General features: G+C 35.9%; 1 protein-coding gene across 3 annotated transcripts in view; it reads right to left on the bottom strand.

Moving 5' to 3' along the window:
- Window positions 1-25,636, bottom strand: part of KIAA1958 (KIAA1958 ortholog) — a 238,271-nt gene that overhangs the window by 29,307 nt on the left and 183,328 nt on the right. The window contains exon 5 of one of the 3 annotated variants that reach the window (XM_016423849.2): window positions 7,841-24,769. The exons of the other annotated variants lie outside the window; for them this stretch is intronic. Coding sequence (XP_016279335.1) covers window positions 23,724-24,769 — 1,046 coding nt within the window. The 3' untranslated portion in view covers window positions 7,841-23,723. Of the gene's footprint in view, window positions 1-7,840; window positions 24,770-25,636 lie in introns of those variants that run through there. 3 annotated transcript variants of the gene reach the window in all.

Below are 25,636 nucleotides of genomic sequence, written 5' to 3'. Positions count from 1 at the left end.
ATGAAAAAGTCATGATAATGAAATAAAAATAAAAATATGATGACAGTTATGTAGGTAAATGATATTTGAAGATAACACGATCATCCTATAAAGATCAATATACTACATCTTTTAAATTTCTGACATTTACTCAATTCTTTGGACTATAATTTCAAATCTATGATCTAACTGGATCTGGTCAGAGATCGGAATTGACTAGGAATTTGATATGAGAGCATTTTTTAATTTTTATATAATTTTTAATTATATACTGTGAGGTTCTATTTCCATAATGAACTAGTTTCAGAAACTCACTGCAAAAAGGCACTTTGGCCAAAATTAGGACACATCAAGGTGATGTTTATGCAATTTTAGCTTTCCATATACCTTTATTTATGGGGCAGCTAAATGGCACAGTGGAGAGTCTTACACCTGGAGTCAGGAAGAACTCTTTTTGCCTCAGTTTCCTCATCTGTAAAATAAGCTGGAGAAAGAAATGGCAAATGAGTCCAGTATTTTTGCCAAAAAAAAAAATTCCAAATGGGGTCACAAAGAATCTAAAATGACTGGAAAAACAACAAATGCCTTTATTTAACTATACTCCAATCACTTCACAACCTATTCACAGGGCAGCTGTGAAGGTGGAGTTCAGTCTTGGAAATGGACTTGACAAAAATTTCATGCCATGGAATTTCAAATCTGACCTAGACTCGACTGCTAGAAACTTGAAGCCATATAATGGAACAATAGTTGTGAATTTATCCAGGTGACCATTCACTGCCTATAGTTTTCTGCAAATACACCCAATAAACATTAAAAGTATGTAATTTGATTCTATTTCACTAATTTTTATCCTGATAATGGATTAGGCCATAATTAGGAAGTGAAACGTGGGTTTCTTGCCAATGAAATGTGTAAGGGTGATTTTCCTAATTTATGAATAGGATAGACGGTCTTTTAAGCCACGAGATGAGCCACCATTCAGGTACATTCCACTAATCTAAATGGTGCAAACAAAATCTGATAATTTCAATGCCTACTAAAGTAGTACATCAGTGAGTATGTTGTCTGGTTATTGCTTGATGGGACTCATTAAATGCACCCAAATCACATTTACTAAAACAAAATAACTCAGAGCAGCTTTACTAACCAAAGAAATGAGGGTAAAAGAATTTCTACCCCAAATAATTCTCCTGAAATATGGGTTTTGACAATTTTGCTCATTCATAGTTAAATACTGTTGCTATTATTGTTTTTCAGTCATTTTTCTGTCGTGTCTGATTCTTTGGGACCCTATTTGGAGTTTTCTTGGCAACGATACTTCAGTGGTTTGCCATTTCCTAATCCAGTTCATTTTGCAGAGGAGGAAACTGAGGCAAACAGGCTTAAGTGGCTTGTTCAAGGTCACCTAAATGATGTCTAAGGCCAGACTTGAACAAAGGAAGAGGAGTCTTCTTGACTCCAGGTCTGGTACACTATCCAATGCAAAATTTCGGTACCCAATATTACGGTTGCATATCTCAATATGATAACTATATAGCTAGATGGCACAATGGATAAAATGTTGGACTTGGAAGTCAGTAAGATGAACTGAAGTCTTACTTCAGACACACTAGATGAGCAAGCTACTTGATCTGTCTGTCTCAGTTTCTTCTTTTCTAGAATGGGGATAACAAGAGCATTTGCCTCCCATGGTCATTGTGAGGATAAAATAAGATTACATTTGCAAAGCACTGCAAACCTTTAAGCGCTACATAAATCCCAGCTATTATATACACACATATATACCAGCTATTAATAAATATACATAATAGCAATATGAAATATATTTAATCTGGTGGTTTTTATGTATAAGACATAGCTACTATGTATGTATATATACTGGATTCTTCATCGCAGGTGACAGATATTCTCTCTACCAGTGCAGATAACCACTCAATTTAGAGTGGCCACATTAGTGAGGTATTATAATATCTCCAACATTTTTACATTATAATTAATTATTATTATAGTATCCTACATGATATTAATTATTATAATACATGATGTTAGTCCTATATCACAATATAATAATAATTATTATTATATCCAACATTTTAAAACCACAAAATTATATCTTCATTATTCATTATTTGGTTTTGAAAATAAATAGAAAACCTTAAAGGAAAATAAGAAGGCCTATGGAAGAAGAGGTTTCTAAAAATATTGTTAGGAAAAATTATTTCTTAACTTCTATCAAAAACAAATGCCAATTTTGCCATAATTTCTGAAATTCAGATTTTTTTCTAAAAATGCTAATCAGCAAAACAAAAGACTGCTTTCTAAATATTCTCTTGAACTGTTAGAGCACCAACCTAAGAGATTTCATTCACATAACATATTTTAATAATAATAAATATTGTATAATACAGTTAATAAAAATATTTTAAATAATACAAATTAATTAAATTAATTTTAAAAATTAAATTTAAATTAATAGTAAATATATACATAAATAATTGTTTTTTAAAATGGTTAAAAAACCAATCTGTCCTCCATAGAGCTGCCAAAGCCCTTTTCTGAAATCTTAAATCTTAAATATGGTCATGCCACTCCCTTATGATCTCCTTTGAATAGCACTGGCTTTTGAATCAGACTTGGGTTCAAATCAGATCTCTGATGTTTAGTAAGTGTATGATTTAGGGCAAGTCATTTAACATCCCTACGCTTGAGTTTTAGTGGTACTTATGTGGCTCAGTGGATAGAGCATTAGGTCTAGAGTCAGGAAGACTGGATTTCAAATTTGGTCTCAAACATTTACTAACAGTGTGATCTTGGGCAAATCACTTAACCTCTGTTTGCTTTAATCCACTGGATGGAGAAGGAAATGACAAATCACTCTAATAACTCTGCCAGGAAAACACCACATGGAGTCAAGAAAAGTCAGACATGACTGAGTGAACAAGAATTATCTGTAATATTCTGTAAATATTCTGTAAGTATCTGTAATAATCTGTAAAAATCTGTAATAAATATCTGTAATAATCTGTAGAGTTATCTGTAAAAAGCAGGGCTCAGAGTAAGAAGCTACTGAGATCCTAAATCTCAGAGCTGATTCTTCTTAAAATCAAATATAAACTCTTTTTTGGAGGGGAGGCAGGCATTTAAAGTCCTTCACAATTTGGTTCTGTTCTCCTTTGCCATGGTAATTTATTTCTCTTAATGCAGTCTATGGTGCAGCCAAACTCACTTTCTCATTGTACTTCACACATGCTCCATCTCCATGCCTTTGCACATGCTTGGGATTCCATCTTTCTTTACCTAAGCTTTTGGAATCCTTACTTTCCTTCAAAGTTGAGTTCAAATTCTTTCTCCTACAGATGATCTCTTCTGTTCACCCCAGTTGCTAGGATCTCCCTAATGTAGCCCCACTAAAATTACCTAGCATGTATTTTGTGCCTATTTATATGCTAATGAGCTATCCCTTCTGATTCTTCTGATAGGTTCTCCTAGGTAACTTTTACTTTATATCCCTTAAAATCTAGCACATACAAATGCTTGTTAATTTTTGACCGACTGAAGAAATTGGGTACTGGAAGTTTCCTTTGCCCCAGTGTATAGAGAAGCATATAATTTCACAGATATGCCTTAGGCAATCATTTAACTGTTCTGAACCTATATCTAGCCTCAGATACTAGTTGCATGCCTATCTGCCTCAGTTTCCTCAACTGTAAAATATCTATGTCCCAAGCTTGCTAAAACGATCAAATGAACTAATATCTGTACATAGCTTAGCACATAGTAGGTACTTTATAAATGTTTATGGTCTTTCTTTTCCTTTCCTGAACTGCAGGGTAGGTGACACTGTAATAAAAAGATGAAAGAAAATAAGCATTTATTAAGTGCCTATTATGTTTCAGGCACTGTGCTAACTGCTTTACAAAGGTCTCTTTTGATCCTCATAACAACCCTGGAAAGTAGGTGTTCTTACTATCAAAAGATAATTGGAATAATAGGCAAGTTTGGCGTTGAAGTACAAAATGAAGCAGGGCAGGGACCAAGAGAGTTTTGTCAAGGGAACTCGTGGTCAAAACCCTAAAATGCAACTCTCCATGTAGGGACATCACCAGGTGGTCAATATCAAAATGAGATTGAGTACATGCTTTGCAGTCAAAGTTGGAGAAGCTTTATAGAGTCGATTCCAATAAGATCTAGAGCTGTCTGTGGCTCAGATCCTGAGATTTTTATTGCAAAATTCAGAGGAAATGAAAAAGCAAGAAAACCACCAGACCATATAGGTATCATCTAAAGTTGAAGTGAAGAATAGATTTAAAGGATTAGAACTGATACACAGAATGCCTGAAGAACTCTGGACAGAGGTTTGGCATATTATATAGGAGTTAATAACAAAAAGTATCCCCTAGAAAAAAAATAGCAAGAAATCAAAATGGTGCTCTGGTTAAGCTTTACAAATAGCTGAGGAAAGAAGGAAAGGGAAAGGGAAAGAAGAAAGAGAGAGGCATACCCAAATGAATGCAGAATAACAAGGAGAGATGAACCATGCAAAGAAATAGAAGAAAACAATAGAATGGGAAAGATCTCTTCAACAGATCTCAGGAGAAAGTTTCATAGAAAAAGAGGTGTGATAAAAGACAAAAATGGCAGGCACTTAGAAGAATTAGAAGAGATTAAGAAGAGGTGGCAAGAATATACAGAAGATGAAAGGGAACGCTATCCACATCTAGAGAAAGAACGGTTGGAGTAGAAATGCAGAAGAAAATATATGATTTATTACTTGTTTATTTGGGTATAGGATTTGGGGTTTTGGTCTTATAAGGTTACTCTTTTATAAAAATGAATAATATGGAAACAGGTTTTGAATGATAATACATGTTTAATCCAGTGGAATTGCCTGTTGCCTCTGGGAGGAGCGAGGGAAGAAGGGAAGGGAGACAACATGAATCATGTAATCCTGGAAAACCTACATGTAAAATTGTCACTGGAATAAAATAAAGGGGGAAAAAGAATATACAGAAGAACTATTCAATAAAGATCTTAACATCACTGGTAACCACAATGGTGTGATTATTGACCTAGAGACATATATCCTGGAGAATGAAGTCAAAGGGGCCTTAGCAAGCATAGCTAAGGCTAGCGGAGATGGTGGAATTTCAGCTCAGCTATTTAAAGTCCTAATAGAGGATGCTGTTAAAGTGTTGCATTCCATACACTAGTAAATGTGGCCAATTCAACAGTGGTCACTTGATTGGAAAAGACCAGTTTACTTCCCAATTCTAAATAAGGGTAATGTCAAGGAATATTCAAATTACTGAACAATTATGCTCATTTCACACACCAGCAAGGTTATCCTTAAAATTCTGCAAGCTAGGCATTAGCAATATGTGAACTGAAAATTACCAGAAACGTAGGCTGGTTTTTAAAGAGGGAGAAGGGAACTAGAGGCCAAATTTCCAACATTTGCTAGAATTTGGAGAAAGCAAGGGAGTTCCAGAAAGGTCTACTTCTTCATTGACAAAAGCCTTTGACATTGTGGATCACAACAATATGTAGCAAATCCTCAGAGAGATGGAAGTATCAGATCATCTTACTTGTCTCCTGAGGAACCTGTAAACAAGTCAAGAATTAACAGAACTGAACATGGAATAAATGGTTAGTTTAGGATTGGGAAAGGAGTATGACAAGGCTGTAAATTGTCACCTTATTCATTTAAATTACAAATTCCAGGCTAAATGAATCAAAAGCTAGAATTAAGGTTGATGGGAGAAATATTGATAATCTCAGACTGGCAGATGATACCACTCTGATGGCACAAAATGAAGAATTAAGAAGCCTCTTGAAGAGAGTGAAAAGGGAGAGTATAAAACCTGGCTTTAAATGAAACATCAAAAAAATCTAAGATCTTGGCAACTGGTCCCATCACTTCTTGGCAAATAGTGTGAGAAGAAATAGAAGCAATGTCAGATTTTATATTCTTAGGCTCAAAGATCACTACCGATGGAGACCGCAGCCATGAAATTAAAAGATACTTGCTCCTTGGAAGGAAAGCTATGACAAATCTGGATAACATATGAAAAAGCAGAGACATCACCTTGTTGACAAAGGTCCAGATAGTCAAATCAATGTTTATTTCTGGTAGTAGTCTATGACTATGAGAGTTGGACTATAAGGAAAGCTAAGTGCTGCAGAGCTGACATTCTTGAATTATGGTCCTAGAAATGACTTTGGAGAGTCTCTTGGACAGCAAGGAGATCCAATTAATCTATACTTAAAGAATAATATATACTACTTATTGGAAGGCCATATACTAAAGCTGACACTCAAATACTTGGCCCAATAATGAGAAGACAGGACTCACTGGGAAAGACCTCGATGTTGGTGAAGGGTGAAGGCAAAAGAAGGGAATGGCAGAGGATGGGTTGGATAGTGTCATGGAATCAACCAAACATGAGTTTGGACAGACTTTGGGAGATAGTAGAGTCTAATAGAAGGGTGCATGCTATGGTCCATGAAGAGTTGGCCAGGATTGAACAAATGGGCAATAAGAAGTAAATAAATTGACCATTTTTTAATCTGGCAAATAAAATATTTGGCATATTTTCAATATAAAACAATTTGAAGGTCTAAGGCAATTAGTTTCTGATAGCTCTTTGAAGAATAAGAAGCATTTGATTTTAAAAAACAATACTACCTGCTTTCATAGGCATTATAAAATTGTAGGAGTGTTGGGGAGTGGGGTCAGGAAGCTCTAATTTGGATTCAAATGTTGGCTTTGACAATGACCTGACAATGTGGGCAAGTCACTCAACATTCTTGAGTCTCAAAGTCCTAAGACTTCACCTGCACTGTCAGAGATAACTCACAAAGAGCAGGGGGCTATCATGCTATACAAAGTAGCATCTTAGAAGTTCGGTGTAAAATTAAGTCTGGACATTAATTTAGGTAGTATCATTTCTTGAATTAGATTGATAAAAAGTTAGGGACAAAATTATCATGGATATAAAATATAAGTATACTATAATTTTCATACTTAGAAAAATGAACTTTCAATTAAGCTTTTTAAACTAATAAAGTATATTATTGGAGGAAACTGGGGCTAGAGAAGGGAGATCCTGGGTTCAAATTTGGTATCACACATGTCCTAGCCATGTGACCCTGGGTAAATCATTTAACTCCCATTGCCTAGCCCTTACTGCTCTCTTGCCCTAGAACCAATATATGCTATGTTCTAAGACAGATGGTAAAGGTTTAAAAAATAATAATAAAGTGTAATATTTTATTTTTATTTTTTCCTTCCCCCTCAAAAAAACCCAAAAAACCAAAACAACTTAATTCCTGGGACAAAGTAAGTAATTAACACATGTTGAATGACTAACAAAATAATGATTTCCTTAACAGAAGGGACAATAAGGGTTATCATATCCTTAACAATAAGAGCTATCATTTTTCATCCTTCAATGCTAATTGCCCAACCCAGAGTCTTGCAAATAGTACTAAGTTCTTAATAAATGTTAACTTACTGAATTAGAAGAAACCAGAGAATATACTTGCAAATAACACAAAGTATCATATTTTTAGCTCTCTTTTTAAAACATAAATACATTTATCTTGGATAATACAAAAATCCAAAATGAATTTTCATATTTTAAACAATTATTTTCTGTTTGATATTAGAATGTAATGAAAATTATTTTGGAACTCCAGTCCTGGTCTCTCAAAAGAATAAGGTTTCCAAATGCCTTTGATGACCTTTCGATTAGTACAGACTCACTTGCTCTGAGGGTTTCCATTTAAGAATGTGCTCTTTCATAAGGCCATTGAACTGTTTTTCAGTTTTCTTGATGTGATTACGAAACTCAGCCAATTTTGCAGGAAGCTATTTATTAAATAAATGATTGGTCATTATAACTAAATACAGACAAAATACTGTGAATAATGCATGCACTCATCACAGAGACAATAATGACTTTATCAGCTGATTATTTTTTGACGATGCCCTTAATTCTAGAAGTTTAAGGCTGTACTAATACAAATATCTAAAAACAATAAAAAGTCACACTACAATAGTAGTCAATATAAATACATTGAAATCAAACAATTGTGCAGCAGAACTTTTATTTAAAATACACATATACAAACTCACAGACATGAGGAAGGAAACAATGAGCTAAATAATTGAAAGGTGAAGAACAGATTTTTAACGTAAAAGGGCTGTGAACAGTAAAATGAAGATGAATCCAATGATATTCTTTTATCAACACCAAAACCTTTAGTCAGATGATCCAAAAAAAAATCAACTGACAGATAAATGAAAAAGTGATACAATGACATCTCTGATTATATTTAACCTCTTGCTCTCCATTTCTCTTCCATTTTAGTTCTAATGTTCTCCTATTTCTTTTACATACAGTAATCATAGCAGCATTTCCCCACAAAAAATTACTCTTTAAAAAATGGAAGTGAAACAGGAACACACTATATAACATAATGCCTCTGTGTGTATGTGTCTATGTGTGTGTGTGTGTGTGTGTGTGTGTGTGTGTGTGTGTGTGTGTGTCTCCCATCCTGACTTCATTAAATCATTAAAAAAAAACATCCTGGCCCTTGGCCAGATAGCAGAATAAAGTTCCCAGAGGAAGATGGGTAAATGCCAATTTATAGAAAAATAACAAAATGTTTTTAAGATCTATGCCTTTTTCACTAATATTAATTTAATGGAAAATTATAATTAGTAAGTGGCTAGAAGAAAGGCAATGTGGTCTCGTGTATGGAGCCAGCCTCTAACTCAGGCAAATCTAAGTTTGAGTCCTCCCTTTGATGCATGGCTGGGTACCTTGGCCAGACACTTCCCTCTTAGTGTTCTAGACCAGGGGTATCAAATTCAAATAGAAATAGATCCCTGTAAGCCACGGATCAAATCAGGGAGAAAAAAACAAATTAATATTACATATGCTGTGTGGTATTTATTTTTACAATTCCCAGTTACACTAACAAAACAAAACAAAACAACCCTTACTTTCTGTCTTAAAATCAACACTATGTTTTGGTTCCAAGGCAGAAGAGAGTTAAGGGCTAGACAGGGGGGGCTAAGTGATTTGCCCAGGGTCATGCATCTAAGAAGTGTCTGAGGTCATATTTGAACCCAGGACCTCCCATTTCTGCCCCTCCATCACCTGACTGACTAAGCTACCTCGCTGCTCCTATCCCCAATTACATTTTAATCTGGTTCAGACCATATTTTGTCGTTTTGGGGGGCCAAGATTTTGACACCACTGATCTAGACATATTTTGAATATTCCAAATTGTAGACAATACTGACCTACATGGACAGTTGGAGTTCCCTAACCTATGACAGGTTGAGACTCTGTTCCTATTGTACATTTAATGGGTTCCTCTTTCAAAAATTTCAAAATTAAAAATTAAAAAGTATTTTTATATCAATTGTATATATTATAATTCCTTTTATTTTTTAATTAAATTAATATCATCTTAGACTTTTACTGGCGAAACTCTGAAGACTGAAAGACCATAAAGAAATACAATGGAGCCTTGAAATCATACTGACGATGGACTGCCCCAATCCCCTAAAAGCCCTCATGTTAAATGAAACATGATAGTCATACTACATAGCATCTTGTAACACTTGAAATGTTGCAGTATGTTTCCTGCCACTAGGCTTCAGGTGCTTACGAGTTAACAAACATTTTCAGGTTAGCATCCATGAGAAATATGACAGGAGCTCATGGTGGAGCTAATTTGGAAAATCTATGGCTAGCTTCAGCAATGAAAAACAGAAGTTTAGCTCTTTAAATTTAGGGAATCAAAGGCTGGACAAATGGTATCCAGTGGTGTTTATGCGTGTAGATAGCACATACATGTATATATTTGTATACACACATAAATTTCAGAGTGTATTTACATACATTTGTACATATATGTGTGTTTATGTATGCACAATACATATGTATAGATAGGAAACTTGTTTACATTTTTTCCGAGCCTTAAAAGGGCTGTGGGGACATGCTTAAATCTACAAGAAATCAAAGCAGGGAAGGAGGCATGAAATATACTAATAACAGGTTTCTGGGTAAATCTAACACACTATTAAGAAGACTCTCTTCTTAGCAGGACTAGCCTAGACCACAAACCTGGTATCTAGTCGACCACAAAACAAAGGAATTCGAACGACAAAGAATCTCTGGAGGAAACATTTTGCGTGAAACTCCCACTTGGAAAAATAAATCTTCAGTTTTTATCTGACACTAAGGCCAAATGGCAGGAGATAGCTGCCTGCAGAAATAGTACCGAAAGAATTTTTATTCTTTTATTTGATGCTTTATCTGCCTCATTGAGTGTTAAACGTTGGCAGTATCCTTGGGAGAAAAAAAAAAGGGTATAATTAGGTTTTGGCTCACCCTCCATCCTGCGAGGAGAAGGAAGAGTCTTGCTAGAACTTGCTTTCATATACTAGGAACCAAATCAACAATGTCACTAGCAAAATCTCCATACATAGCATAGGATGCTGCCGAGTAGTTGGCAAGGGGCACAACGAAGGGCTCTAATACATCAAAACCATGATCGGTTTCTTGATATCAGAATTTTCTTAAAGGGAAACTGTACCTCCAACCCCCTTTGAACCCCTGGGCAGTGGTGGATATTGTTCTCTATTTGGGGTTTGGTAAGATCTAAATTTAAATCCTGCCTCAATCAGTATCTGTGTGACCTTTGAACAAGCCATTTCACCTATTTGCCTCAGTTTTCTCACCTATAAAATGGGGATAATAATAACAACTACCTCAAAGAATTGCTATGAGGATAAAATGAAATATTTATAAAGCACTTTTCAGACCCTAAAATGCTATAGATGTTTGTGTACAAAGCATAAGGAGATTCTTCTTGTGAATTCTGGGTGTCTATTTTTTTAAAGGCTCCTTCCAATCTAAATATCTTTTCCTACTAATCAGATTTGACTACAGTGTGTTTTTTCATTATCATATAAAAAGTTTTTAAACCCTCTGTGTAGGGGCAACTAGTTATCTCAGTGGATGGTGTGGAGATGGGAGGTCCTCAGTTCAAATCTGATCTTGGATACTTCTTAGCTCTATGATCCTGGGCAAGTCATTTAACTGGAACTACGTATCTACTACTGCTCTTCTGCCTTGAAACTGATACTTGGTATCAATTCTAAGACAGAACATAAGGATTAAAAAAAATAACAACAATCCTTTATGTGTGACTGGAATTCTGTCCCATTTTCAACTGACATACAAATATAGCAGAATTAAAATGGATAAACATGAACAGCCCCATCTCCAGTTCAGTGTTTCCTTGAAACTACTTAAAAAGAATTATGCTAGGAGATGGCATCAAAAATCTCAAGTCATAATGGAACAACCCTATATAGAATAGAGGGAAAAAATGCTGTTTTTTTACTGAATAAAAACTTCTCATGTTTGAGAGCTTCCATATTTCAAGAAGACTTTTAACTAAAATCATAAATATTTTCCAACTAAAACAAAATCCACTAGACCTCCTTAAATTATGACAATAAAGTAATAATATTTAACAATAACATATGTATCTTAAGATACTCTGCCAGATCATTCCATCTCAACAACCAAGGTGTAGGAAACAATACATTGCTTTTATGAACTGGATCAACTTCCTTGTACAAGGTGTCCAATTTTAAGAAAACTAGACTGAGAAGAAAAACCTTTTTTTAGAGTTTGGAAGAATATTTGGCTATTATTATTATTATGATTTTGCAGTCTTTTCCCTTTAAGATATTGAGAAAAAAATGAAAAAGATAAGAAAGAAAATTGTTCAAAATCCTTTCACCTGATGTGGGCTCATCTCTGTGGAACAGGATATTTAAAGTTTGGCACCTCCTGTTACCACAGTGTTTCCTTCGGCAGAAGGCACTACAGATTGGCTCAAAATGCACTGTTTAGGAAATCATACCCACTAGCGTTAATTGGCACAGTTTTCCAGTTTAACTACAATCCGTGGTTATAGCAGCAAAACCCAACATAAACATGTAAGAGTGCCTAGACACATACAAAAAATGTCAATAGTGACATCACTCCACTTTATACAATGCAAAGAAACTACAATGGTTTATGGCAATAATTCAAAATATATATGATTATTAAGATGAATTTTTTAAAGTACTATTTTAAAAGCTGGATTTTAATTATATGGGTGGTACCATTTAAAAAAACAAAACAAAAGATAAAGTTAATCTTGAGGGCAACTGGGTGGCTCGGTGGATTGAGCCAGGCTTGGAATCAGGAGGACCTCATTTCAAAATCTGGCCTCAGATACTTCCCAGCTGCAGAATCTTGGGCAAGTCACTTAAGGCAATGACCCTTACTGCTCTTCCGCATTGGAATGGATATTTAGAATCAATTCAAAGATAGAAGGTGTGAAGATTGGATTTAGCTATCTCTTGATTGTAACAATAACTGTTACAATCAGGAGATTACAATTTAATCTTCACCATAAAGGAAGAGCTAAATAATTTTTAAAAAATAAAGTCAATCTTGGTGTGTCACTGAGATATTGAATATTGGCAACTTTTCTGTAATTTTATCCAGTACAGATTGTTACCTAGAAATGCTGATGTGGATGTGTGACTGTCCCTCCTCCAAATTTAAATTTCCTAGAGGAACCACAGGAAGGAACCTAATTTGCAAAATCTAAGATTTCAAGAAAGTAAAGAAGAATAAAAACAAAAGAAAATAAAACATGCAAATGATTAAGATTTAACTGTGCTGGTGATTCTCTTGCTCTATTTACAAATGACCTAATATAAACTAGGCTAATTGCCTTTTAAAACTCAAATTAAAATGAAAGAGTAGTGAAAAAATATGATTTTTGATTCCAAGGAAAAAACAAAGAACACGAAAAGCTTGGTACAGAACAACTGGGCCATTTACAGGTTTTTTTGGACCAAAAAGTAAAAATTAAAAATTAATTGATCAATAAAATTCAAAGTTAAATGAAAGAGTAGTGTGAAATATAATTTGATTCCAAAGAGAAACAAAGAACATGAAAAGCCTGATACAGAACAATTGGGCCAGTTAAAGGTTTTTTAACACCAAAAAACAAAACAAAAAAAAACAACAAAAAAGAAATAAATTGATAATCATGCCTCAACCATGAATTGGCAAAATGTTGTCATGTAAGATGGAAAATGAAGTAAATTCTTGTATTTAAGCTTGGTTACAAGTTGTGAAGATAAGACTTATAAAAAGAAAAATCCCTTTATTATAGGTTAGTTTATATTCTCTCTCTCTGTTGATTCAGCTTCACAATTTTTCAATTATGGAAATAGGGCTTGAAAAGACTTCAGAAAATTACCTCAGACTCCAAGTATGATGAAAAGAAAATGCATACAAAACTGTCACCATATAATAAAGGTCACTGTAGACCATTTTAATGACCTAAAACATAGCTCATAACTGAATACTGGGAATACCAAATTAATTTCTGAAGTCGATGTTTTCAGGAGTAGGCTCTCAAGCTAATGAAAAAGCTACTTTTAATTTCATCAGCCATTACCGGGATTTATACAGTTACCTGGGATTTCATGTTTGGATTAGGTCACTTGCCCTCTCAATGCTGTAGGCAACTCTCGGAGATTATAAATGGCGGAGAAGGTCTTGACCTGTATGTTAGAAGAAATGTCTAACAGGAGCTTTCCGTGCCAATAAAATCACAGGACCAGTCTTCCCTCTAGCTCTGCTCCACTCTACTCAAATCTGAGAGCTTGATAAAAAGTGTATTTTCCATAAACATCAATGGTAAGATGGTTGTTATAAATGGGACACAGGATAGCATTCAGATAACGTGCAGTTATGTGTTCATCCAACTCCAAGAGAAGGATCCAAGATCCTTAAAAGAGCGAGCACTGGCCAATGTTAAAGTCTATCTGCAGAAACACTTCCATCTGTAAACTGGCTGATAGAACCTTCCTAAATTGATTTAGGTTTTTTTTAAAAAAAGATGAACTAAATTTAGAAAAAGTTTTTAATTAATGAGAAAACAAACATGTTTGTAGAACTTTTAAACTGGGAATATGTCAAAAGACTCAGTTTGCATTTCTAAATTTTCTCAATTGTTCCTTAACCCAACAAAAACATTTTAAAATTAAGTTAGAAAAATGTGCTGAATGGAGTTGTTTTTTCCTCTGCACTTGAGCAGGAAGCCTAAAGAAAGCATTTTCCCTTCTTTTCTTTATGGATAGCAGTTATTAATTTTTTTTAATTCTCACTTTTCACTGTATCTTTCTTGCTTTTTCCTTTACCACATGGCTAATGTAGAAATGTTAGATGTAACTTCATGTGTATAATGGGCATTTTATTTCTTGCCTTCTCAATGGGTGGAGAGAGAATTTGAAGCTAAAATTAAACATAAATTTAAAAAATAACATCCTATGTCAAAGGTAACAACACACCCTGGTTAGGTTCTCTCTTTGCAAAGGTGAGATATTATGGGGCCTTTTGGCAAATTGTCTTGGAATTTTTGTCATGAAACATTATGAGATCGAAATCAAGCAGCCCATGAAACCTGATATTTATTATTCATATTCACCTGGCTAGGGAACAATATCAACATGCGAGGAGTATGAGAAGTAACCCTTCTCTACACACTAGAAATTATTTGCATTTCATCTGACAAAGAATAAGACAAATTTTCTTTCTTTTTTTTTTTAACCAGAGAGATCAGATCTCATCCTTCAAAGACCTACACAGGAACAAAGCAAGAGAGAGTACCCTTAAGAAGAAAGTTTGAGGGCCAAGATGGTGGCCAACCAGACCTCACCCCCCCTCACATGGAATCAGTCATGACTACAAAGTTCCTCTTTTGTAAGGAAGGTCATCTTTTTCAATCAGGGACAAAATGAAACGTTTAACAGTTGAGGCGAATTTGCAAGAAATAAATAAGCATCTGGTTTTGTTTGGTTGTTAATTGTTTTTAAAGGGAATTTAGGTCTCCTTCAGGAAAAGCATTAAGCAAAAATTCTCATCCAACACAAGAATCTTAGACTTAAGTTTTAGTTAATTCATTGAAATTGAATTTTAGGCTCACTTGAGAGTAAAGAAAAAACAAACAACAAATCAAAAATATATATACAAGGTGTCCCAACAGTCTTAGAGAAGTTTTAAGAAGTTAAAGCTGCCCTGAGACTTTTGGGATGCTCTATAGGGCTATTTCTATGCAAAGATAGTGATACACAGAGGAGTATTTGCATGTGTACATAAGTTAAGTCCTCCTTAAAAAGTGCCTGGGTACCACAAAATCTCCTTTCCTCCAGAGAAGCAGTATGGTATGGTAAAAACAGTACTAGATTTGGAGTGAGAGGTTTGAATCTTATCTGGTCATCTATGAGACCTTGGGCTGGTCATCTAACTTCTTGACCTCTGTTTCTTCATCTGTGATAGGAAGGACATGGTCTAGTTGGTCTCTAAGGTCCCTTGCAGTTCTAGGTCGATATTTACTCCATGATCTTTCTGGTTACATTGCTTCAAACAAAACATGGAAGCACTGGCTCAAAAAAGTGAGTGAGGGGGCAGTTTGGTCTACTAATTGGTAAACTAATGTATCTGTCCCAAGGACTTGGAAAGTACCATCATGATTTCTGATAGTGGTACCTCCCTTTCTCCTTCCCCAGCTTCTTTTATTCCCATGTTAAGTTCTTTCATTTCTTTCAAAAGCTTCTCCATTACTGGAGTATAAAATTACAGCAACTTTGGTTTGCTAACAAACTAGACAAATCATCTGAAGGTGTCAGATCTGGAATTAAGGCATTAATTATCTAGTCTCTACATCAATTTAAAGAACGCTTCCCCCCAAAACAGGAGGTAGTGGGCAGTCCTCATTAGCTCAGTAGATAGAGCACCAGGACTGGAGTTGGGAGCCTTTGGGTTCACTTCCTAGCTGTATCACCCTGGGCAAGTCACTTAACCCCATTTGTCTAGCTCTTGCCCTTTTGTCTTAGAGTTATTCCTAAGACTGAAAGCTAGAGCTAAAAAAATGTTTCTAATTTTACTATTTTGGTGACCTCTTTCTAATGGTGACATTAGAAATTTGACTGTTCTCTCTTGCCTGGTCCACTGATCTCCTAGCAATCCACTTTCAGGAAAGAATAGCAATATTTGTATATTGTAAGGGTGTGATGGATATACACACATAAAAGAGAAGGCGGTGGTACAATTTCTAGATATTAGAGAAATAATAAGATCCTCTCCCCCCCCCCCCCCAGCAAGTAGTCTAATTATGTATTTCCTAGTTTGCTTATTATGTGTGTGACTTATTCATTGGAAGAAGAGTAAAAGGAGGCCAAACTCCTGGCTTAGGCAGTGGTATCATAGTGTCTTCTGCAAATGAACAATTTATACAATGCATTTTTAATGAGTTAATGTGCATAAACAATGTCAAATTAGATAAAACATTTTGTTTTGGCATATGCTGTTTTACATTATTCTCTCAAATATAAACGAACTATAGTAACTCTTTGAGGGCAGGGCAGTCTTAGTCTTTCTTCTTTGAATACCTCACTGAGTCGAACAATGTTCAATGAAGATTTTGCTGATTTAATTTGATTTTGTAACTTGATCTTGGAGAAGCAGCATGGGAGAGAGAGGAGAGGCAGCTAAAAGTGGCACAATGAATAGATCCTGGGTCTGGCATTAGGAAGACCTGAATTTGAATGAGATCTCAGACACTTACCAGCTCTGACACTGGGCAAAATACTTGATTTGTATGCCTTAGTTTCTTCATCTGTAAAATGGGGATTAGAAGAGTGCCTACCCTCTGGGGATGGTGTGCAGATGAAATGAGATAAAGAGTTTTACAAAAGCCTTAAAGCATATAAATATACATGCGAGTTAATATTCTTGTCTTTGATGCCTCTGATACTTAACAGCCATGTGACCAAAGACAAATCACTTAATGTCTCATTGACTGTAGAAATTATTTACGAAGATATATATTGGGGGCAGATCAGTAGATATAGAGTCAAGCCTGGACTTGGGTTCAAATGTGACCTCAGACACTTTTAATGGTGTAACCCTCTCCCCCTTAAAAAAATGCCTTCTGTCTTGGAATTGTTACTATGACAGAAAGAAAGGGTTTTAAAAAAAGAAGAGAGAAGATATATATTGCAGACAAAATGCCATTGAGTAAAGCTGGGTCAACAAAAACATATTTGAACCCTCTCCTGATTAAAAAAAATGAAGGGGGAAAAAAACTTCATCTCAATAAGTAATTTCATTGCACTACATCTATAGGCTAAGTAATATTACAGTCTATGTCAGAATAGTTTATCAGAATTTTGGCTAACACTTAATTTCCTGAAAATATAACTGACCTGATCTTTGCTACAATTTCATCAGACTTCTCTTAAGTAGACTACACAGTAATATCAAGAAAACTAGCCCCAAATGGTAATCTCCTCTAAATAGGTCTAATATAATTCACAAGCATTGGAATTAGGATACTTCTGGCTCACACAACTGAATCATTGCAAAACTGGAAGCTTTGTCATTCCTCATTATCAAGAAACTGGCAGGAATGAATGGGTAAAGTATGGTAAAGGATGCCCCTTTTCCATGGGAAAATGGATAATGCAGCATTAAATGAGATTTATTTTTGTGCCAGAGGATGCTGAAAAAAATAGAATTTCTCACCGAAAGTTGGATGTACCACTGTTTCTCTGCCAAACTCAGCCCCACAGGAAAGATATTATAAAGAGAAGATTACTTTTCTTTAATTTTCTGGCATCTGAAACACTAGTTGTGTGTGGGGTAATGGGCTTAAATGCTTTCCCACAACATCTCAATCATCCTTCACTATTGGTCTTTTGAACAACTTTGACCTGGGGGGAAGTAACAGCTGAATGTGAATTCAACTTGACACTGACATCATTTGGTAATGAGTAGAGTAAGCACACCGTCAACACACACAGTAATGGAATAGTACTTTACTTCAAGAATTATTTGGATACCTGGCGTATGGGAGGAAAAATCATCACCTTTCTTCATGTTAAAGGAAGGTAAATACGGATGCCTGAAGCAGGACCTTGTTGTGATGTCAAATGTAATTTTTCACATGGATACTCCTTCAGAGAATTCTCCATATGTTAATCAAAATAGTGGAGAAAAATATAAAAATAAATCTATATAAAAAGGGCCCATTAAAAAATAGTCAAAGAAAGGTAACACAAATCTTAACTATTTTATAGTCACAAATGCTATTTTTGTGAGTCTATCCCAGATATGATTTTATACATCTCATTAAGGCAACAATATAGAATACAGTTCATTCATAACAATACATAAATTATCAGTATTTTAGATAAACCACTGTATCCTGTGCCTTTTAATGTGATTACCAAAGGCTGTTCTATATTTTATAGAATCAGAGAAAATCTTAAGTGTTGGAAGAGATCTTAAAAGTCCAGTTAGTAAGGAATCCATTTTAGAATTTCCCTGATCATCTAGCCTCTACTTGGGAGGTGATCTATTCCATTTTTAAACAATTTTAAATGCTAGGAAACCCCTTCAATGTCAAAATAACAATCCATTTCCAATAGTTCTTAGACCTTGGTTATTTGCATGAAGAAAAATTTGAGTCCCCAAAATATTCAACATTAATTTAGTGTGCTTTGTCAAATTAAATTGTTTTCAAAGTCATATCATGAGTTAGCATGAGAAATACAATCTGAAGCCTAAATAGGGAGTCAAAGGACCAAATTATATAGTTGGAGATTTCTCAGGACATACACAGACCATAAAACATCCTTTCTCTCATTCCCAAATGTTATGGTTTTCCTAAAATCTACACGCTGGAATCCATGTGCTCAAGTCTTTCAACATGAAGTCCTTCAAATAAACATAAGATGAAAGTATATGAATTAAACATATGGATATTACATTCCAGTACTTGCAGATGTGTATACAGAATGTGATATTGTCAAATAAAAGCAGGTCCCTCTGTTTGTGCCAATGTAGAAATAACACTCATGTGAGTGGACACAGTACAATTCTTTACTATTTGAACCAAGAACGTGAAATTTACAAACATGCAGCTTTGGGGGGCATTGTTTGTATTATGGGATTGTCTGTTGTAATTTAGTTGTGATCACCATATCTCATGCTATTACAGAAAGCCTGTTTCATTATGGGGGGAATAACCTTCGAAATAAAAGATCAGGGAAGATATCAGTGGAGGAATTCCCTTCTGGAGGGAACACATGCCAGTCTCTTATACTACCTTTTTTTTAGAACAGAGAGGATAAAAAAGTATTTGGTTTGATGTGAATCTTCTTTAAATCGGCTTTAAGAAAGTTGGACGGTAGAGTGAGTGGCAAATATACCACCCCAAAAAACCTCTTATATGATGAATCTGACTTAGTTGGCTAAAGTGTATATGGTTGTTGACCATATCTCTGTTTTGGAACAAACAGAGTTTTTTAAAAATGATTTAAATTACAACTATTCTGAACTGTATCTTTCAGAAATATAAATTTCAGCAATATAAAGATTCTCTTCCACAGTATTATTTAGGCTAGAAACCTCAAGGTAATAGGAAATAAGAACCCTACTCCAGCCTGAACAACTTAAAATTAAACTGTGTTCTTTCCAACTCCTTTACTAAAAAAGGAAACTTTTTATTCAAGATAGCAGTGTTCCTATTTAGAGTGGTTTCATTAATATGTTTTGAAGGAGTCTTCATATTCCTCTTACATTAAAAAAGTGATGCTTTAAATGGAAGTTTTGATGCAACTGAATAAATTTATAATATCACAATTAACCAGGATGGAATGTTTTTGTTTGGTTCATCCACCATGTCAATAAACATCATAAATAGAACTTTTCTTGCAATCATTTGGGTTTGCTTGTCATCTGCAAGATTTATTTATTTATCAGGACAAACATAACATGCCACAAAAACCACAACATGAACCCACATAGGATGTTAATGCCAAATCAACGCTGTGAACATGCATATAAATCCACAATTATGAGTTTTTAAGTGCTTTCATAGAAGAATTTCCTTTTATTTGAAAAGTAACCCATTATAATGGGTCAGCCTTGAACAAATTGTAATTTATGAATGCAGAGAAATATTATTGTGTAGTAAGAAATGACAAATATTAGGAATTAGGAGAACAATGAGAAGATTTGTATGAACTAATGCAGAATGAAATAAGCAGGACAAGAACAATATACACAATGATTGCAACAATGTAAATAAAAAGATCACTAAAAGGAAGTTGAACTTTGAATAAGTAAAAAAGCCAACAATGTTTCTGGAAAATACACAAAGAAATATATCTTCTTGCTCTGGGCAAATATGTAGGGGACTCTGAGTGTAGAATGTTGCATAAATTTTCAGATATGATCACTTAATCAGTTTTTTTGTATAATTTTTTTTATTATGAGAAATGGTTCATTTTCCAGGGATGAGGAGTGGGTCTTGGAGGGAGATATCCACAAATGATCGTGAAATAAAAACAAAAGGCACCTATGGAACATTCTAAAGGAAAAGGAAAATTTACAAAAAATCAAGCCATTCCCCAGTTGACAAATGATCAAGGGACATGAACAGGCAGTTTTCACATGAGGAAATCAAAGCTATCAATAAGCACATGAAAAAGTGTTCTAAATCCCTCTTGATTAGAGAAATACAAATAAAAACAACTCTGAGGTATCACCTCACACCCAGCAGACTGGCCAATATGGCAGCAAAGGAAAATAATAAATAATGGAGGGGATGTGGCAAAATTGGGACACTAATGCATTGCTGGTGGAGTTGTAAATTGGTCTAACCATTCTGGAAGGCAATTTGGAATTGCAAAGGGCTTTAAAAGAATGCCTGCCTTTTGATCCAGCCATAGCACTTCTGGGTTCATATACCAAAGAGACAATAAGGAAAAATATGTGCACAAAATAGCCATAGCTGCTCTCTTTGTGGTGGCAAAAAATTAGAAAATGAGGGGGTGTCCCTTGATTGGGGAATGGCTGAACAAATTGTTGTATCTGATGGTGATGGAATATTATTGTGCTGAAAGGAATAATGAACTGGAGGAATTCCATGTGAACTGGAACAACCTCCAGGAACTGATGCAGAGTGAAAGGAGCAGAACCAGGAGAACATTGATTGTACACAAAGACTGATACACTGTGGCACAATCTAATGGAATAGACTTTTCTACTAGCAGCAATGCAATTACCCAGAACAATTCAGAGGAACTTATGAGAAAGAATCTATCCACATCCAGAGAAAGAACTGTGGGAGCAGAAAAGCAGAAGAAAAATATATGATTGATCATGTGGTTCCATGGGAATATTATTGGAGTTTGGGTGTTATAAAAACCACTCTATTGCAAATATGAATAATATGGAGATAGGTTTTGAACAATGATACGTGTATAACTCAGTGGAGTAACTGCTTGTCAGTTCCAGGAGTGGGGAGGGATTGGGGGGTGGGGTGTAGAGTCATGAATCATGTAACCATGGAAATATATTCTAAATAAAAAAATAAAAAAGAAGCAATTAAAAAAAAAGGAAAAGGAAGCCCTTAAGCATGACACTGAGGAAAAATAGAACAGAAGAGTTTGGTGAAAATAATCAGAAGAGGGAAACCGTGGTTCAGGATGGATAGAAATACTCATGGCTAAGAGGAAGCTGGGGATAACATTAAAAATTATCTGTCATTACTGTTAATCCTCAGCCTTTCCTTAGAGGTTTAATATAACTACTCTGCTGTCTCTGCTGAGTTTGATCCCATTCTCTGTCCCCAAACACTGGAAGGTATATATACACAGAATAATACAGTACAATATGGCAGAGTTCTGTATTTAAAACCAAAGCTGATCTCCTCAAAGTCTTCTTCCCTTCTTTTCAACCCTCCTTAAAAATGCCATTCCAAAAAAAAAGGGGGGGGGAGTCTGCACCCCCAATGCCAATGCCAGACTTGCCATTCTATCTGCTTGCCAGGAAGGGCATGATCCCACATAAGGCATGTCTATGAGTTATAGCTCTAAAGGAAAACAAAAAGGGGCACCTGCCACAAGAGTCCTTAATTCCTGTGATCAATTCTGGCTTAGTAACATAAAGGAAAGCAACACCAAGAAGGACACTTGTCCCTGGAATTACACTAAATGCATACAGAAAATACCGATAAGCTCTATATAACTGATGTCAGTTATAAGGCTGCCGTGAAGAAGAAACATCCCCCCACTAGGGAAATGCCTAGGACAGCTGTCAAGGCAAGCTAGCTTTGGATCTAAAATGTTGCTACATCTCTAAGCTACAGTGTCATACTGAGAAAAATGGCTCCGTATTTTTGGTTTCTCATTTTTTTTAAATGCTACTCTGGGTTGGGATTTCCCTATGTTTATTTGACTTTAAAGTATCTCAAATACTCTGATTTGGTCTAATCACAGATTTCAAAAGTCAAAATGTGTAATCCTTGGAAAGCTAAGAAGGAACAGTTTATGTTCTTGTTCAGTTGGAATTTGTCCTTCTACATTCACAAGCTACTCTCGATAAAGAATGCTCTCACATTTAAGATGGAAGAAATTTATTTAAGAAGCTGCTTTAAATTCAAATAAGTCTGTTAATAAAAAATGATACAACCTGTAAAATTTTAGCTGTCAGTCATCCTTCTATTTCAACAAGGTGGTCAGGTAAAGGGGTCCAAAAATCAAAGCAACCATTGCCGAGCATAACTGGGTAGTGGTTGTGGGGAGCTGTTGAGGATTTTGACTTGCAAGAGGATATCTTATTGCCCATGTTAGTCGTTCTAGACTTTAAACAGAACCCTTCCCCTTCGACCACCCTCCATTGTGATCTGCACACATTGTGATTATTTATGGAGAATTTTCTGAGTCTCGATAGTTTTGTTACCTAGAAAAAAAGCTAATTCTAGGGCAATTGATGCCACTTTCTCACAGGTCAGAAAGACCTGCCACTGGAAAAAACAAAAAAACACTCACTTTACAACAGTAAAAATTAGTTGTATTAACAGTCTTTTTGTCATGACATCTTTGCATATTGTTGAAAGCAATACTAAGTATTCCAAAATAAATCTCTTTATCACAGAAAAAGAAGAGGTGCTAGTTAAAAAATACTGGATTTTCCTATAGGGCATAGGAGTCAAAATTCTGAATAGACTAAAAAGAAAGAAAAGGATGAAAATACTTGGGCTGTTTCAAGTTTATATGAACACCTTTTCCTTTTCTGGATGTGACTGAGTACAAACAAGTGTAATAAAAACACTCAAGAGACACTGTTGTCTCCTCCTGGTTAGGATATAAATTTAAAAGATAAGAAAATCATCGATTAAGTGAATGGAGACGTCAGCCCTTGTGGGGAGACCCACTAGTTCCAGTAGGAAATTTTCCCAAAAAATGGAATTCCATTTCTATCTTGTGGTGTCTGAATATACTTTGCATGTGTAAAATCTACCGTTTTAATAACTCACCCATAAGTAGTTTTCATTTTGTCCTAACCTATAAATACTATGTTAGTAATACTAAACTATCTCTATTGAATTATTTGTAAAAAGAAAAAAAATATATTATATATTTATATTTTTATAAAGTTTAGTTAACACTTGGGACGAAGGGATGGGAAGGGGGAGTCATGGACAAATCACAGTTGATGTGTGTTATTGGGCACAAAAAAATCAAGTCTGAACTCTCAAAATGGTCCCACTGAAAGCCCCTGAAGCGGTCAAGTGGTGTCTGAGGAAGAATCGTACGAGGCAGAGACTATGAAATTGCCGCTGCTGGAATGGCTAGCCATGGACTGGGCAGCCTGCTGGCTTAAATTGTTACAGATCAGCACCAGCTGGTTGCTCTGTGCTTCCGAGAGAGTGCTGCAGCTCTGGTACACGCTGAAGTTGGTCTTCCTGCCGGGGATGTTGCCTTTCTCGCACATCGTTTTCACCATCTTGGCCAGCTTATTCTTGCCCAGCGCCTGGCAGTTGTACCAGTGGAGCGCAGCCAGGTTGACCACAGGCTTGATGGACAGATAGAAGGGGGCGTCCTCGTAGCGCATGGCCGGGGGCCGCCGCTGGGCGTACTCTTTGTAGTCCTGCACCGGGCAGGTCTGGGGCGCGTGCTGGGTGGCGAACACTCTGGAATCGGTTCCTCCTCTCTTGGTTTTGGTGTTCAGGTCACCGGTGTCCTGGCCCATCCACTCCAGATACTCGAGGCCGGTCTCGGTCACCCGGAGCCGGATATCGCCCCACTTCAACGTGGATCCGTGGAAGCCCGTACAATGTCCAAAAGCTTTCGTGTTGTTGAGCCAGACGAGGTTGAGCAGCCCTTCGGGGTTGTAGCGGCTCAGCAATCCCCTTTTGCGTAGGATGAGCTCGTCGGCGAAGGTGAGCTTCATGGACTTATGCGGCTTGTTCCCTTTGCCCTTGCACCGCAGCTCGATCTGCTTCTGCTTCAGGGCTTCCTGGGACCGCTTGAACTCCTTATCCCTCGTGATGCTGTAGCCGTACCGGTGTTCTTTGAGGTACCTCTCCAGCCCGCACTGGTAATTAGCCAAGCTGTTGGGCTCGTACTCGGAGCCATCTTTCTGCCTGGCATCGACAAAGAAGGAGGCAAGGTAGTCGTCCAGTTCCTTGCAAGGGATGACATAAATTTCCCTCGTTTCGGAAGGATATTTGGAGATGAGGAACTCCCGGAAATTGCGGAGAGCCGTCTGAGTACTTCGGATAGTCTTTTCGTTCTGTTCCCTGCTGAGATCAGTTGCTTTTTCATCCTGGTCTGCAACAAATATGAGGGAAAGGGTGGGAGGGAGAGGAAAGTGGAGAGAAGGGGGGATAGAAAAGGGGATGGTGAGTTCAGACAACGTACTTGTGACATTCTCAAATAAAATTTCCTTTTATAAACAAAAAAAAAAAGAAAAAAAAGAATCAATTTCACAAAGAGCATCGGAAAGCACTATTTACATACCTTTCTCACGTTTGAAAAGCCAACTTCAGTTTCACAAATGATGTACGAGAGTATGGCCAAAAATTATCAAACTGAGCTTCTTATGTCACTGGCGCCCAGTTTAGTACATGGAGATTTGTGGAAAGTCTGAGATTAGAGGAAGTCTTCACTTTGTGACAAATGGAATAGAAGAATTTATTTTTATTCCACTGCAGTGTGCAGGGACCCCAATTAAAGGAGATAAACCCATTAAGTATCGCTTCATTTGTGAAACCAGAGGTGGTACTGGTTCCATTGTTTGTTTCTTTTTGGTTAATTATAACAAACCTATTTTATTTCTTACTTTACAAATAAACACTAGACACAATTTAAAATTTGCTCAACACAGAAAAATGTATAGTAGTTAATCCATTGTTTTTTCTTTCAAACCAAAGATGTGTGGCTTATCAAGGGACCATATTTCAGCATCAGGGAGTATTTATAACTCGTGGCAAAAATATTTAGTTATTTCCCCTTTAGAGGGTAATAAAGATAAACATCATAGACAGCATAAAATTTCAGTTAATGTTATCATCAAATTTCTATGCAACTAGTAGTAAGGGGTCATGACTCTTCACTAAAATTCTCTGTATGATTTTTCTTAAGTTCTGATATCACTTCTATAGAGCACTGATAGGAGTAAATGCTATTCTGTACATT

This window comes from Monodelphis domestica, chromosome 7 (genome assembly GCF_027887165.1).
Source record: "Monodelphis domestica isolate mMonDom1 chromosome 7, mMonDom1.pri, whole genome shotgun sequence".
In the NCBI taxonomy this organism is placed as follows: Eukaryota; Metazoa; Chordata; class Mammalia; order Didelphimorphia; family Didelphidae; genus Monodelphis; species Monodelphis domestica.
This window is presented reverse-complemented; position numbering and strand designations above follow the sequence as displayed.